The following is a 15,336-nucleotide window of genomic DNA, read 5'->3' on the forward strand; positions in this document are numbered from 1 at the left end:
CAGAAGTGGCAGTGTGTTGAGGACCCATCTGGCAAGCTGAGGCTGTATAAGTGCAAGGGCATGGCAAGTCTCTATGCCCCACGTATGCAGGCTCTGATGGCCAGCGGTGCCTCTCAGCTGTCTCCCACATCCAACTCAGACATTTGTAACTGCGGGGACGTGGGCTTCAAAACAACATTCCTGAAAAGGAAGAGGCTGCTCACCAAGAAGAGTAAGTTCCTCCTGTCACTCACACGTATCGTACCATAGTTATTAATAGATGTGATTTTGTTCAGAAGGACGCTTTTTTGTACCTTACTTTGAAATGTCCTTGCAATAGCCTACAAAGGCTTGCCAAACAGGGCCATTAATCTCGAGCTAAAATAACCAGTTTTTGATCTATTCATGGGCTGATGAGTGTGTGTGTGTGTGCTGCCATCATGTGGTGGATTAGAGTAGACAAGTGAGCCTTTAATCACAGGGCCTTGAAAGAAACTATTACAATCGATTATTAATGCAGTATGACACCAATTATATGGAACATTAATTCATATTATCATTACTTTTATTTTTATCATGATTTCTCTACATCAACAAAGAACTGGCTCCTCAGTATAAAAAAAAATCTTTTTCATTTTATTCAGGTTCTCCTGTCTCATCTTATTCAGAGATTAAACCCAGCAAGAGCGTCTCAAGGAAGCGCTGGGCCCGCTCTGTATCATTCGAGCTGGACGGAGACCTGTATGCAGTAGACCTGGAGGAGGGCTACCGGCCGCTGGGCTCCAGTAACAGCAGCTGGGCCAGAGACAGAAGGAGAGGAGCTGGGATTGAGGAGGACAGTGAAGAGTTCAGTGGCATGGGGTTCACAGCCAGACCTACCACCAGCAATAAACTCACACCACCTGCTGCTCTTAAAGTCACCTACAGGTGCTGCTGCATTAATGTATAAAGCTTTGGGTGATAAAAGAGAGAAATAAAATGTCAGGAAATAATTTGCATGGTTTTAAGTGATGCTGTTATGTTTTTTGTATCCCGCAGGTGCTCTATTCTTATGAATGACACAGTAAAATGTGATGGAGGCCTCTATAAATCTCTTCAAGCATGGAAAGACCACAAACTTCACATTGAGCACGAGGTGCTTCTTCCTTATTAACTCTAACCCATAAAACCCATTTCACAGGTTGTTAGTCATTCGGGTATAAAATGAGCTTTGTGTGTCTGTGTGTTCCTACTGCGTTCAGATTGAAACCTTGCAGACCAAAATCAAGAACCTCCGTGAGGTCAAAGGTCACCTGAAGAAAGTGCGACCAGAAGAATGTCAGTGTGACCCTCCCAGGTAAGAACTGAACGTGTCAGATTCACACTGTCAGCCGCATATTGGTCTAATTGCATAATGTGACGGTTGTTTCTTTTCTTAGCAGTTATCTCCTCAAGAATAAAGAAGCTTTCAGGCTCAACGCAGGGCGCATGCACTCACTGAGGTGAAAACTGACATTGTTTGACAGTGAATAAATTAGTTATTCATTCTTCTTGCCTCCTCACTGTGTTGAACGTGCTTCATTCCTGTCAGCATGCCGTCAAAGCAAAAGAATCAATGGCTACAGAAGGAGCAAAAGCGCAGGAAGAAACTCCGTAAATTCCTCAAGAGGCTCCAAAACAACGACACCTGCAGCATGCCAGGCCTCACCTGCTTCACCCATGACAACCATCACTGGCAGACAGCCCCCTTCTGGACAAGTGAGGGAATAACATTTGGGTGTACAAAGAGATATGAAGAGTATTGTTCTTGTGGAACTGTTAAATATTTTCCAAAGCAGGTAAAAATACATGTTTGGAACACTGTTGTAATATCCCTTGTTTTCCAACTGTCACCCCTCCCTTCCTCACCCACCCCCGTACCCTCCCTCAGTGGGTCCATTCTGTGCGTGCACCAGTGCCAACAATAACACCTATTGGTGCCTAAGGACCATCAATGACACACACAACTTCCTGTTCTGTGAATTTGCTACTGGTTTCCTGGAGTATTTTGACCTCAACACTGACCCATACCAGGTATTTAATTTGTTAGAGACACACTGTACTATGGCAGATACATAAATAACTTTAAAATAACTATAAAGTGATGAATAATACATTCCTGTGAGCACAGATTTTCCAGAGTTTTTCCAGACTTTCTAAAGCCCTTGCTGACATTTTGTTCTTATTATTCCTGTAGCTGATAAATGCTGTCAGCACACTCGACCGCAATGCTCTCAATTCAATGCATCAACAGCTCATGGACTTGCGGGGCTGCAAGGGACATAAGCAGTGCAACCCAGAGAAGGGTGAGTAAGGAGCCTCTAAGGCAAACATGATTGATTATAGTGTCTCCAGTAATTTCAGGCTGAGACTTATGTTACCTCCACTTCCTTTCAGGGGGAAAAGAGCGAAACTACTTCAGTGAATACAGGTATTTTCTTCTTCCTCTTACAGCACAGCTGATTACTTTTACAAACCCTGCAGATGGAATTCATGTTACAATTTGAACTCTGGAAGGTTACAGCCTCCCTAGTGGGTCTTTGGCTATGTTTCTTCTCATTGCGAGTCATCCAGGGAGTCAAGGAAATAAAATACAGTCTTGTTGAAATTGAACCTCTTGAAGCTGTCATGGTTCTTTACTGTCGTGATCAAAGCTTTTTTTAGCATGCAGAAGCAGAAGCCAAAGAGGGACAAAATACAAGCCTGCTTTTCAGCTTCTGTTGTTCCCCTTTCTGTAATGAAGCCTAATTGCCTGTCTCTACTGTGTGTGTGTGTGCCTTCCTGTGTGTCTGTGTGTGTGTGCGCACATCCATGTATGTGTGTGTTTGTGTGTATATACCTGTGTGTCTGTCACCATGCACATGCATTTGCCCTGCGCGTGAATACGTGCTGTGCATGCTTCAGGCCAGTTCATCGTCGAAAGAGGCCAAAAGTGAAGAAGCCTTCCTCCAAATCGCTGTGAGTTTGTCATAACCCATCTGTTCCTTTGTAGTCAGCCAAGTCCCAACTACTCTCTCCATCCAGATTTTTTTTTCTTTTTCAGCTCGGTCAGATGACCCAGCATGCCCCTCTCTCCTATCTACTGTAATTCTGTACTCCTATTCTTACAATAACCTGCATTGCAAAGCTGCACCATCTTCCTTTTCATTCACTCACTCAAGTCAAACTCAGTAAAGCAGTGCAGGTCTCTGACATTGTCTCATTGTTTTGTGTTTCCAGTCCTGTTATTGTCATTTCTTACTTTTCCTCGCAGTGTTGGTAGGAACAGACCACAACTGGAGCCATGGTTTCCAGTGAATGCCTCTAGTGGCACACTTAACTCACAATATTTGTTTCATTTCCCCTGTACAGAGGGCAGATTTGGGAAGGGTGGGTTGGTTAACCACCTGCATCCCACAACCCACCACATCGGCCTCCAGCGAAGGAAGGAGTAGGGGGAGAACAGGCAAACCCAAGGACCTTGATTACACATCGATGGACCATAACCCAAGATACTACTTTACTCTAATCTGGGTTTTAATTCTGGAGAGAGATGCTCTTCATAACTCCCACCCAGGCAGCGGAGATGCTGAGACTGAGAGAAAGACTCTCCAATTGTCAATTTTACCTTCGCACACATTTCATTCTCATTTACATCTTCTGTTACCCTCAGCTGCCAGGAACATTAACATCAACAGGATGCTGTGAATCAGGTGGGATCGTTTGGTCTCCACGAGCCCTTCAGTCTAACAGTACTGCTTGTACATAATATATATCAGCTTTAATCGGCTTTCTTTCATGTCATATGGGACTGGCTGGAAACATGAGTTAAATGTCACCTCTGCTGCTACACAATGATGTCATGGTTTCATGATGTCCCTGTGGCACATTAGTGCTCGGAGTAACAACAAGACATATTTTCTTTCTCTGCACATGGAAGTGGTATGAACTTTTAGACGACCAACGGTAACAAACTCTTCGCCGTGATCTTTTGTATTATAGTTGATCTTAACGCTGATGAATGTCCTTTAATGAAGCATCATCTTCCTCAAAGCTGTGAGATGTGAGGTGACTAGAGATTGTCTGCCTTGATCTGACCCCGTCCAGTGTCAGCCGCACCTCGAACAGGCCTACACTAACCACTATCTTGTGATACAATCCAAACCTCCAGAACATTTCACCCATGGCAGAATGCGTCATTAGTGAATGCCATTATTTTACTCCTTTGTATTGTCAGTACCACACTGTAGAAGTATCCAAATAGTTTTGTTCAGCTTGCTATACATGGTGCTACAGGATAACAATACAGAAGTAAAAACCTTGCTGTACAGTACAGTATGTATTTGAATGTATGTTGTGCAATTAATATAAATGTTTACAATATTTTTTATAATACTGAAGAGGCAGACCTCATTGTATGATATGAGTTAAATGACCTTATAGGGAGAAATGTAGCTTCAGAAATTTCCTTGCCCGCAATTTGTATGTTTGTCCTCTCCTTATTTACATCAGAAAAGCACTTAAAGGGTTCACTGTGAACAGATGCGCCATGTACATTTAATGCATATAGTTTACTCTGTGCCAGAGGAACAACACAGCAGTGTAATACTTATTGATGTGAATTTAAGCTACCCGCCTTTGTTAGCTTCTTTGTTTGTTTTTTTCTTAGCAAATATTTCCATAGACCTGAGTGCTGATAGTAATTGTGAATAAAGTGTTGTTTGACCATAAACGTGACTCGACTTTTATTCTGAAATTGCATGGCTGGTCCAGCAGGTGTCTCTGTCTGCTTGTCCGCAGGCTATCAGCAGGGTTACACGGTACCTGGAGCTCACTGCACTTGCAATCAGCCAGGTGTGATCATAAAAAGAGATGGTTACGATCCTCAGCCTCTGATTGGTTCAGCCAGGCGAGCATACGTTGTAAAATTAGCCTATCACATAGCTGATATGTTCAAATATGAAAACGTCAAGAAGGATCTGATACCACTGTGTCGCTTAGCAACTACAGTGACCTGCTACTTTTACGACGTGAGTTTAGTTTTGGACACAATAGTTATCTTAAATAACTATTTGAATATCATGTTTTTATGCTTAATTAAAAATAAACTTTGCCACCATAATAAATGAGCTGTGAAAACAGTTATTCTCACTCATAGAAAGACTGATAATTTGGTGAAAAGGTTATTTATCTTGCTCCAACAATAAGAAAGTTAATGTTCGGTCACAGTGTGAGGCGATAGCACTGGTCACATTTAACATTTTATAGCTCTGTTTTGTTCAGCCGGCTGAGCCACTAAATGTTTTTCTTATGGTTTGAGCTCTACTATTTCCAGTCAGTTTGTGGAGGGGACCAAGAGGGAGGCTGTGTGGTGGTGGCGGTGGGAGAGGGGGAAGGGTGCGGGGTGCAGACTGGGTGACCCCCATCCCAACCTATGACTCACGTGCAGAGGCGGAGACTCTCATATCGGATTCACCGCCGGGAGGACCGTCCCGTACTCACTGCACGGACTGCTCTGTACGCTAAGAAAATTAACCTTCCTCACCCAGATACCTGCTGAACAGCGTTTTCTTTTTTGTTTACGCCTCGTTTACAATGTGAAGAAAATGGCCGGGACAAGGTAAGCGAACACTTTAATTCACAGAGTGACACAAACTTAACTGGAGAAAGTTTAGAGGCTGAAAGCTTTTGGCTGCCTCGCTATCAGACAGCTTAGTGAGGGCAGACAGTGAACAACACCACGCCACTCAATGGGTAGTTACAGTGTTGAAGCACTTTACAGTGTTTGTAGACAGTTTTAAAGCTTAAATGTTGGCTGACGTGTTTGAAAATGAAGCACACAGTTGAAAGAATTAGATAATGTGAATGTGAGTAAGTTAAAAATGATTCTTTAAGAGCTGAAATTGTATTTTTTTTTGCTTGTGGTGTTTTATTTACTGCGCATTATGCTGCTGTAAACAGTTAAACTGGAACTTGTTACCACGTAGTTTTAGAAACTATCAGAGAAGTTTTACACTTTAAAGTTAAATATTGCCTCCATGTTTGTTATTTAGTTAGTTTTTTTGACTTTAGTAGTAGGTTTAAATGAGCTGTATCTGTAAAGACTGAGTCTATTTCCTTGGTTTATCACCATCTCTTGTTTTTTCCTAAGCTGCTCCACAAATTGTCTGAGCTAACTTTAGTCTTTGCTGTGGTTGAGAGACCAATAACCTAAACTGAAGGCAAATGTTCCACAGCCCATTTGTTGCTTCCAGTTTTTACTGGTGGAAGGTAACCGGGGCTCTGAGTTTCAGCTACTGGTTTGATCTCCACATGTTGATTTTTTTTTTTTTCTTTCAGCATCTGCTTTGACTGCAGATGTGCATTAAAACTTTGTTTAGCTTTCATCGGTTTCTCGAGACAGATGGTTTGCTTTAGTTCTCACAGTCTTTATTTAAAGCTACAGAGATGTATTTGATAAGCTAACTTTGGTTTCCTTTCAGCATTTCCATTCATCTGCTTGATACACATGGTTTTTAGTGCTGTGACTGTACAGTCCAGCCTTGATGGCTTTTAATGGCTAAAGCTGAAGTTATTAGAACCTTTGATGTCTTAATATTTCTCCTCCTATGCGTTTGCCTTCCTGTTGAATGCCATTCCATGGACATTGTTTGACATCCACGCCGTCCAGTCAGATGTAATTTATATAGCCTGAAGCTGCGTTTGGCACGCCACGCCATGCCAACCTGACTTCCTGGGTGCAGCAGTTTCACCACCCCCCCTGCCAGCTGGTGTTCATCTGACAACCGTGTGGTGTGTGTTTCTGCAGACGTGTTAACTTCTCTATCTGTCCAGCTCTGCGTCTTTATCCGGCCCAGCGCTTTACAGGCAGACAGTCAAGGCAGGATGGCGGAATGAGACAATGATCCATTTGGCCTTGCGTCCTGCTGAAATTTCTCTTCCGCTCATTTGGGCTTGTCAGTGTGGGATGTTGTCTCACTGTTGGCTCTGCTAGCTCTAAGCAGTAGACGGAGCATGCGTCCGCCCTGACAAGATGAATTAAAATGGGTCTTTTGACAAGGATAAGACAGGAATGTCTGAAAAAGGATAAGTTTGCCTGTTGACAGGAAGTAATGTTAAAGGGTGTTACGGCTCATTATGGGTTCTGACATGTTAATGATTTTACAATGTTTTTATGGTTTTTTTAGACATAAAATCACATTTCCCAGCTTTCGTCTCCCTCTTTCCTGCTCTCTGTATAATAAACCTCGTCATACCCCTGTGGTTCAGTGCTCCCTTCGCCCCACACACACACTTTTTCATCTCACTTTGATTCTCTGTGGCGTACCGCAATGACACTATAATGAGGTTAAGGTGATTTGCCCAAACACATTTATCTGTACCTGTACAACCACTGACATCCTCTGTAGGGATTAAAGGCAAGTTTAGTTTACTGGTCCACGCTAGATTGAAACTGATGGTAAGAGTGCTGATCATCACTCACTTGCATTACATGGGATTATAACTTGTGGGATGGTCATACGATCAGATAGGCTCTAAGGATGAGTCATCTGCTTCAGCGGACTTGTTCATGTTTTATATAATCGTAATGGGCTGTCACAGTGCATGGCTTAAACAAACAACTCCTGTCCAGTAGGACAACTTTACACAAAAGTCCAAAGCACACGGAACACAGTCATTACACAGATATGTGAGGCTGAAACAGAAAGTGGTGCGGCGAGCTAACAGTCCTAGAAACCTAGAAAAGAAAAGTTTTTGCCTGTGAAATGCATTTTTCTCCCTCTATCACAACCTAAAACTCTGTTGTTATTAAGAAATATTAATCTGTCCCTACATTGTTGATCCCCAGTGATGCCCTCTTAAATCATAATCCACCCCACTCCTCCCCTCGAGCCCCTACAGACCCAGCCTTAACTTATTCACCAGGCTGCTCTACACTTCTAAGCCCGGTGGGCCTGTCGTCTGCACCTTCACTTCCTCTAGAGGACAATCCGGACATTTCTTTTTCCTGTGTGGCTCCTCGACCAGCCGCTGACCCCCCCCCTCCCTGCTCACCCTGTAACTCTGCTCTGGGATTAGACTCTGGCCTCGTTTGTCATGTCAGCAGGAGAGTAGAGGATTCGGGGGTGGGGGTGGTGTGGTCCGGCTCAAAATGAAGTTACAAACTGCTGCTGGTGGTAGGCAGGCAGGTCACAAACCCAAAAGAGAAAATGTTATTTTGGCAGCGTGCAGATGGCAGAGATCAAATGTTTCAGTTTATTTTGCTTCAGCTGCGCAGAACATGTCTTCATTTCTAACATGTATGACCGTAAATGATCTGACGGGGTAACGTTTGGACAGTGAATGTGTACGGTCTTTAAGCACAATTACATCCAAATAGGTTCATTCATTTCTCTTGTTTGGACAAGTGACCCCATTGTTCCTTCTCTGACAGCTGGTGCACTGGACAGAAAGGCCGGCCTGTACATGGTAAACACCCTGATCCCGTCCTCAGCTTCTCCTGCACATGTTCACTCTCGTCCAGAGTGTTATTTGACCTGAAAAAAAAAAAACATGTGCTCTTCAGCTAAGGAAAGGGGTGGATTTTTAGGAAGGACAGGGACTTCTGTTTGGTCAGTCTTACCCCCTATAAAAGGGAATTTAGTGACCCTGTTGCTGAGTAGTGTTTCAGACAGACGGTGACTGTTTAGCAGAGCAGTAAGGGGGCCGGAAGTTCCCAGCATTTCTGCTGAAAGCTGCAGCATTCGTGGGAGAAGAGAGGATGGCGGGACAAGACAATAACCTCTATACAGAAATCACAGAGCTCTGCTTCTCTGCAGTTAGTTTGTAGGCGGATTACAGCGAGGGTTTTTGAAGTAACATTCAAGGCGGCCAACACAAAAATGTCCTCCTGGAACCGGTGGCGAGGTAGGCACTTTTATCTGACATCTCATGAAGAATCAGTTTGATGCAGTGGGGGTGAACATTTTGGCAGCTACGGGGTATTGATTCACTTGGGCCATGTAAAATCGCGAGTTGGAAAGCAGCATGGGAAAGACTGGCCTTGCCGAAGGTGGCTCAACGACCTTGTGAGATCCAGTCTAATCCAGTGCGAATGGAGAGGGGAAACTGTCTCTAGTTCTGGATTAGAGCAGCTGTTGAAGGAGGTCAACCCGGACCTCGTATACATGTCCAATGCTCCTCCCTGCCATGGCTCCGATTGGCTCGGCTCCCCTGTGTGAAGGCAACACAGAGAGTTCTCGTTGAATGAGGTCCACCAGTTGATCTGACAATAGTCTGCATTGTTCTGTACCATCACAGGCTTCAGAATAGGGTGCATGTCAGACGCTTTGTAATGCATATGGCCGTGAGTCATCACAGGACATTGCCAACTAGATAACCCACCATGGTCTTGTTTCATCTCCCTTGTTGTGCTTAGTTTGGCAATGGGCAGAAATCTTCAAAAATCCAAAGCGTCTTTGTATTTGTTTTTGGTTTTTTTTAAATCACGGCTTGGTTTCAGTATAGACGACCTGTGTTCTACAACAGCCTACATTCGTATATGCCCAGCATATAGAACACAAACCAAACCAGACCTTCTGGTTCTTGCGGTTTGAGGTGTGTGCAGTCACTCGGTGACTCAGAACTTCTAATCACGTGATACTAGACAAGATGACAGAATTCTTTGGAAGTATATTTGCTCATTTGATTGATGATGACATTGTTCACGTTCCTCATTATCACATTTGATTTCACCAAAATTTCCAGAAAGGTTTATGTTTGCCTCAAAGGTTTCAAATCTGCTAGTGAATTTTCGTCTCCCTTCTGCAGCAAGAGACAAACGCCAGTGTGTCCTGGATCCAGCACTTCACCGGCACATCATGGGACTGTACAGTGCCCTTACTGTTTTCTCAGATCAGTACTGTCATAACAGAACTGTCACACCCAGCATTAACAGCTTGTTAGTGTCTTATCTGTGCAGGCCTTTTGGAGCCGAATCAGGTGACAGAGCGAGCTCACTTAGGAGTCTCTCCCTCTCTTCATCCTCCCATCCTAGCCTCTCACTCTCTCTCTCTGCCAACCTTGTGGATGCCCGGCTGTTTGGTCTTAAAGTGCTTTACCTCTACTTCCCTTTCTTGGCAACCTGCTGCATGGATCAGCTCACATAAGGCCGGCTCTATCGTGCCTGACGTGGCTCTTAACGAAAGACGACCCCCAAACGTGTTTGCTAATGTCAGCACACGACGAGTGAGGAATGGACACTGACAACTGCTGCTGAGGGGTGGGAAGAAAAGAGGAAAGGGGAGGAGGGGTGAAATAGGGGCGAAAAAGTATTAATCTGTTTGAGGCCATGTCTCCATGAATGAGGTTCAGTGAGAAATGCTAATTTCTGTCAGCTCCAACTCCCTCTGTGATGACTTATTTTGTTTCAAAATATCCAATCACAGTTTTAGTCATAGTCTTATTGACATATCTGTCTGTTTCTATTCTGTGACTGCCGGTGAACAGTACATTTTCTTTAAAGGTTCTTTCTCAGTTTCCTTCTTCTTGGCTTTGACCTTTGATCAAATCACGATTTCATACTTCCAAGTTATCTGACAACGCAAACAAAATATATATCCATGACAACTAAACTGTTGTCTCATTGGCTAAATTGAAACAAACAATGCTCTCACGGTTAACCTGTTTGAAATTACTGCAAAGCTGTAGTATTTCAATCATTTGTCAACGATTGGCAGTCACATGTCTGTTTTCAAAAAGGTCCGTTTTACCTACCCACAATACAACTGGAGCCAATTGTTCAAAAGCTCAATTTTTCTTGTGGAGGAAAGTGCTGGATTCGTGTCGATGACTGACCAAACGGAGAAAAAAGCCACTTTATCTTGCAGTTTTGTCAACATGGTCTGAAAAGCAAGTAGATTTGGGAGAAACCCGTCGCTACGACAGATGTGCGCATGGTCATCCATTCAAGGTCTCATGATCAAGTTGTTTTCCATTGATTTTTCACACCCTTTTCATCAGGACAACTTCGTACAGAAGGCTGTACAGAAAACATATAAGCATTGGCCAGAAGGAAAATCAACCCTGCAACACACACACATGCGTGGACAAAAACAAACACCTGCAGAGGATGTTTGACAGTGTATTTAACATTAACATAGAGTCAATAGAGTGATAAATAAACCTGTAGAAATTCTAACAAGGGACCAAAGAGTAAACAAGTCGGGCAGCGTGCAGCCCTGTGGACCTGGTTTACAAAGCACATCACTGTTAAAGTAAAAGAACAAGATAAATATACAGCACCCTAACCCAGAGCATTAACTTTATGAGGGTTTCTGCAGGGATGAATGCCAGGTTGCCTCTCAGAAGTCCATTACCCCATAACAGACTCAACAGTCTTTATGCCGGTTTGTTTGTTGTTAAATTAAATGCAAGACATTGACACACACACGCACGCACATGGACCGATTGTGCCTTCAGATTTACTGACCTCTAACCCTGGTGACTCTGCAGGAATGGGAGGTGTTAAACAAAAGAGCCAAAGAATGTGTGTGTGTGTGACAGGTGCTGAGCTTTTTTTTTTTTTTTTTTTCTGTCATCTGAAACATGTGCATTCTCACCCCTCTGCCTCTGATTGTTCTGGACACATGGGCGGAGTGTATGAGCCCGGCACACATCCTGCGCAGAGGAGACCCACATACACCACGTCCTGGCTCTGTTTGCAACAGAAACATTTGGGTTCAGCGGAGGCTTCCAGGAAACAAACATGTACTTCTGCAAAGGCTGAATTGTGCTTTTGATAAGGACACAGTTAGCCTCTCTCAAACCTGATTTATGTCCTCACTATCAACAAACAATGCTGGCAGTGGAGGAAACACAGCGACCCATGCTGACCTATTATTTCTTGCCATGTCACATAGGTTTTTATGGAAGATGCGTCATCTATACCGAGATCCTGATGTAGCTTTCCTGTACACACCCTTAAACAAATATTTTTTTTATAATACCAGCAACCAAATATCCTGACTAGTAACGTTTGTTTCAGTACAGTCTTGTCTTGCTGCTGTTGGGAATTCCAGTAAACGGGACAGTGGCCACAGTACTCAACATGCCAAGCTTACGATTATGCTCTTCATTAGTCGCAGCTACTGGAAGTGCTGCCAAGCTCTCAGTAGTCGGTCCATGTCACTGCTCTTGTTTTACAATATTTAGATAAGCAGGTTGCCTAGCAGCCATGTTGAATAGACTTTGTACGTGGTTCATATGCAGTCAAACAGAAGAGTGCATTTGGCAGATCACTACTGGGTATTACATTGAGGTACAGGCTTACAGGTATTGGCTTGTTGTGTTTTGAGCATAATACCGGTTGTTTCTCATTGGAGCCACATTTTTAATAGTTTTGTACCTGCGCGGCTAGGTGAGTTCTCTGAGCACTGATATATTTCAAGGCCAGTATCTGAGGAGAAAGAATGTTTTATGTCTCTAAATAGGAAATAGCAGATCTGTAAATATACTGGTCAGGGTGGACCTTGGCACTTGTTGCTGTGCCTGAGTGCTAAGGTTTCCGAGATGAATGGCAGGCACTGTGTGAGAACTCGGCCTGCACTGGTGCACTGGTGCACAAGGGACAGTCATAGACGACAGCTCAGAATAGTCTGTTGTCGGAAAAGGTTAGAGGTTACCTTACAAGAGATCTAAATGGTAAAAGGGAGCTTAGCAGGCTCGCTGGTTTTGTCTATTATCTCACCTTAAGTTTATAGACAAATGAATGGGGTAATGCCCCCATTTGGCTCAGTTTTCTGAAAGCGCCCAATCTGTCCATCACGAATGCCACAATGGCACTGAAGCATAAAGCTGCACTTCAGCCATAACTAGATTATCTGATGAAACACTGCTGTTATAGTTTGGTCTAAGCTACACAGAGAAAACAATCTTTCTCTCTCTCTCTTTCTGTGTCGTTTATCTTTTGGATGAAATCAACAACCACATTGGTATTTAAGTTCCAACGCTGGACAATGACACAAGAAGCTTGCTGCCCTATTTCGAGTGAACGTATTGTCCAGTCCTCTGTGTTTACCGTTGCTGGGAAAAGTGCCATTTACACTTTGGCGTTGGCTTTGAACAATGGGGCAGATTCCATGAGCTATATTCTGTTGTTTCCCTCACTCTGGGAAACCGCTCTGAGCTGTAGTTATTTTTGGAGCTGACTGTAAATTGCAGATGATAGATGAAGTATTTCTCCTTCAGAAGGAGACGTCTGGCACATGGGGAATAGGAATAACAAGATGGTTAAGAAGGTGTGCTTATCTTGCATGTCTTTGGTCTCAGTGTCAGCTCTGTTTGCAGACTTGTTTTTTTCTTCTTCTTCTTTTTTTTTTTTTTACAATTTGACAAGCTCGGAGTAACCATAGGCTACTGAAAATGGGAGACAGAGATCCTGTGTGCCATGGGAGAGTTTTTTACTTCATGCAGGAGAAAAAGATTTCATACTTCAATTAAACAAGAGTTCAGTTAAACAATGTAGGTTCGATGGGAAATTAAAATAAATTCTCACCAAGGGATACTTTGTGAAACAGTGCTTCATGAGAAAATATTCAGTTGTTATCTAAGACTTGTGTCAACTAAAAATGACTATTTATGAACATATTTCTGGTGGAATATCCAAACAGTATTCAGCTCTCTATGTTCACATATTTATTGAACGCAGTCAAATTCTGGTTTAGGACCACTGAGACCTCTAACACGGGTCTCTGGCACACAAGTCTGATTGAATTAGATTGAGATTTCCCAGAGGTAAATCAGGTGCTGTATACTTCAGTCACAGGACCGTGCGTGCGCTAAGTTAATTTTAGTTCAATATAAAACATTTCTGTTGGAGTTAAACTTCGCCGAGCTGGTGCAGACTGCATTCCAAACCATTTATGAACATTTGCAGCATGAGGCAGACTGCCTCGCTTCGTTTGGAGTGCTGCACTATACTTCTGCTCTCTCATGTCAGGCAATCACATGAAAGTGAGCAGGCTGAAGTTCATTTACACGTTATTAAAGCTAGTAACATTTCACCAGAAATTTAGAGCAACTTTTTAGTTAGTTAACATCAAACAACAGAACCACTTTTATTTAAGTTAAAGGACAAGTCATCATGGGGGACATTAATCCATTTTAATTTTAAATTCAACTGCCAGACCTCAGTCCTGGTAAATTTGCAGAAGACAAGAGCCTTTGTGTTAGACAAACACATGTAATGGACATCTCTCATGTTGTTTGAGTACTCCCAAAAGTGATGTTCCAGGAATTTCAGAACCTGAACACTGGCCCTTCTTCCTGCTTATCTGGTCATGTCAACAGAGCCCAGCAGGTTCGCTCTCAGCTCTTGCTGCTGTTTATTTACCCAGAGGGAACAGTCCTTATGCAACCACTACACCCCGTGCTGCTAAACTCGTCAGCCATGGCCTCCACAGTTGACCCTCAAACCTTGGTTTCCTTTTGCCGTGTTCATGACACCGTCCAACATGTTAAATTCTGTGCTAAATTCTAAATCTCATTCCTGCCGTTGAATTTAGTTATCTGAAAAATGCATAAAGCTGGACACACAGCCTTAGCTTGCTTTCCATGTTTATAAGGGATTGGTTTATTTTGATTCTGATACTACATCATTTGCAGTGAGTGATGACAAACACAGGGCTGAATCACAAGGAATGCAGCATGGAGAGATCGGTTTCTCAGGGTGGGAAGGCCTCTTTTGGAGGCCGGGAGCAGTTAAAAGGATGAAGCCTCTGGTATGTGTGGGATGTTACTGACTGTTTGGCCTCCGCTTTGAATGCCCTATTATTTGCTAGGCTGCCCACCCATTAAGTGTTGCGGATCTAATCAGTGTGAAAGTCATCTTGTGATGGTTGGGCCTCATCGTGGGGACCTCTCTCTTTGTAAGAAGAACACAGTAAACACCACTCTGCTACACTGAATCCAACTCCTGCAACACAAACAAACACATGCACACAAACATTATTGACACTTATCTAAAATCTTTGCCCTAAAATTTTCATCTTTCCTTCTCACTTTGGTTAAAAATACAATAAAAAAAAAACAAACAAAAAAACATTCTACACGTTGAGTCCACTAAGGTCAGCACTGCTTGCCCGGTGTGAGGGACTGGACAGATGGTTTCTCAGCATTGAGCACTGGGACACATGGGTAGACAGTATGTGTAAGGCTCCTATACTCTCTCCTTGCCCTTTCTATGTTATCTGGCTGTTAAATAGAGAGCCTGGAGCTGGCAGCACATAAAAGAGATGAAGATTGATACTTAATACTAGATGAACAGGTATGTCAAAGTTGCTCAAGGCTTTGCAGTTGAAACTGAGAACAGCTGTTGTTCCC

The 15,336-nt window shown here is 43.2% G+C and overlaps 2 protein-coding genes across 12 annotated transcripts in view; both read left to right on the forward strand.

Annotated features, from left to right (window-relative positions):
- Nucleotides 1–4,708, forward strand: part of sulf2a (sulfatase 2a) — a 42,730-nt gene extending 38,022 nt beyond the window's left edge. For 5 of the 9 annotated variants that reach the window (XM_027279571.1, XM_027279570.1, XM_027279572.1 and 2 more), the window contains 11 exons: nucleotides 4–211; nucleotides 624–906; nucleotides 1,018–1,114; nucleotides 1,221–1,315; nucleotides 1,398–1,460; nucleotides 1,550–1,716; nucleotides 1,889–2,031; nucleotides 2,195–2,303; nucleotides 2,395–2,428; nucleotides 2,902–2,955; nucleotides 3,349–4,708. In XM_027279571.1, coding sequence (XP_027135372.1) covers nucleotides 4–211; nucleotides 624–906; nucleotides 1,018–1,114; nucleotides 1,221–1,315; nucleotides 1,398–1,460; nucleotides 1,550–1,716; nucleotides 1,889–2,031; nucleotides 2,195–2,303; nucleotides 2,395–2,428; nucleotides 2,902–2,955; nucleotides 3,349–3,379 — 1,284 coding nt within the window. In that variant the 3' untranslated portion in view covers nucleotides 3,380–4,708. The remainder of the gene's footprint in view (nucleotides 1–3; nucleotides 212–623; nucleotides 907–1,017; nucleotides 1,115–1,220; nucleotides 1,316–1,397; nucleotides 1,461–1,549; nucleotides 1,717–1,888; nucleotides 2,032–2,194; nucleotides 2,304–2,394; nucleotides 2,429–2,901; nucleotides 2,956–3,348) is intronic. The other 4 variants (XM_027279574.1, XM_027279575.1, XM_027279573.1 and 1 more) reach the window with 4 other exon arrangements.
- A 621-nt stretch (nucleotides 4,709–5,329) lies between these two features.
- arhgap46a (Rho GTPase activating protein 46a) overlaps nucleotides 5,330–15,336 on the forward strand; it is a 30,764-nt gene continuing 20,757 nt past the window's right edge. For 2 of the 3 annotated variants that reach the window (XM_010755767.3, XM_019268384.2), the window contains exon 1: nucleotides 12,176–12,288. In XM_010755767.3, the coding sequence (XP_010754069.3) occupies nucleotides 12,191–12,288 (98 nt within the window). In that variant the 5' untranslated portion in view covers nucleotides 12,176–12,190. Of the gene's footprint in view, nucleotides 5,597–12,175; nucleotides 12,289–15,336 lie in introns of those variants that run through there. The other variant, XM_010755746.3, reaches the window with a different exon arrangement.

Source organism: Larimichthys crocea, chromosome VI, assembly GCF_000972845.2.
Source record: "Larimichthys crocea isolate SSNF chromosome VI, L_crocea_2.0, whole genome shotgun sequence".
NCBI lineage: Eukaryota > Metazoa > Chordata > Actinopteri > Sciaenidae > Larimichthys > Larimichthys crocea.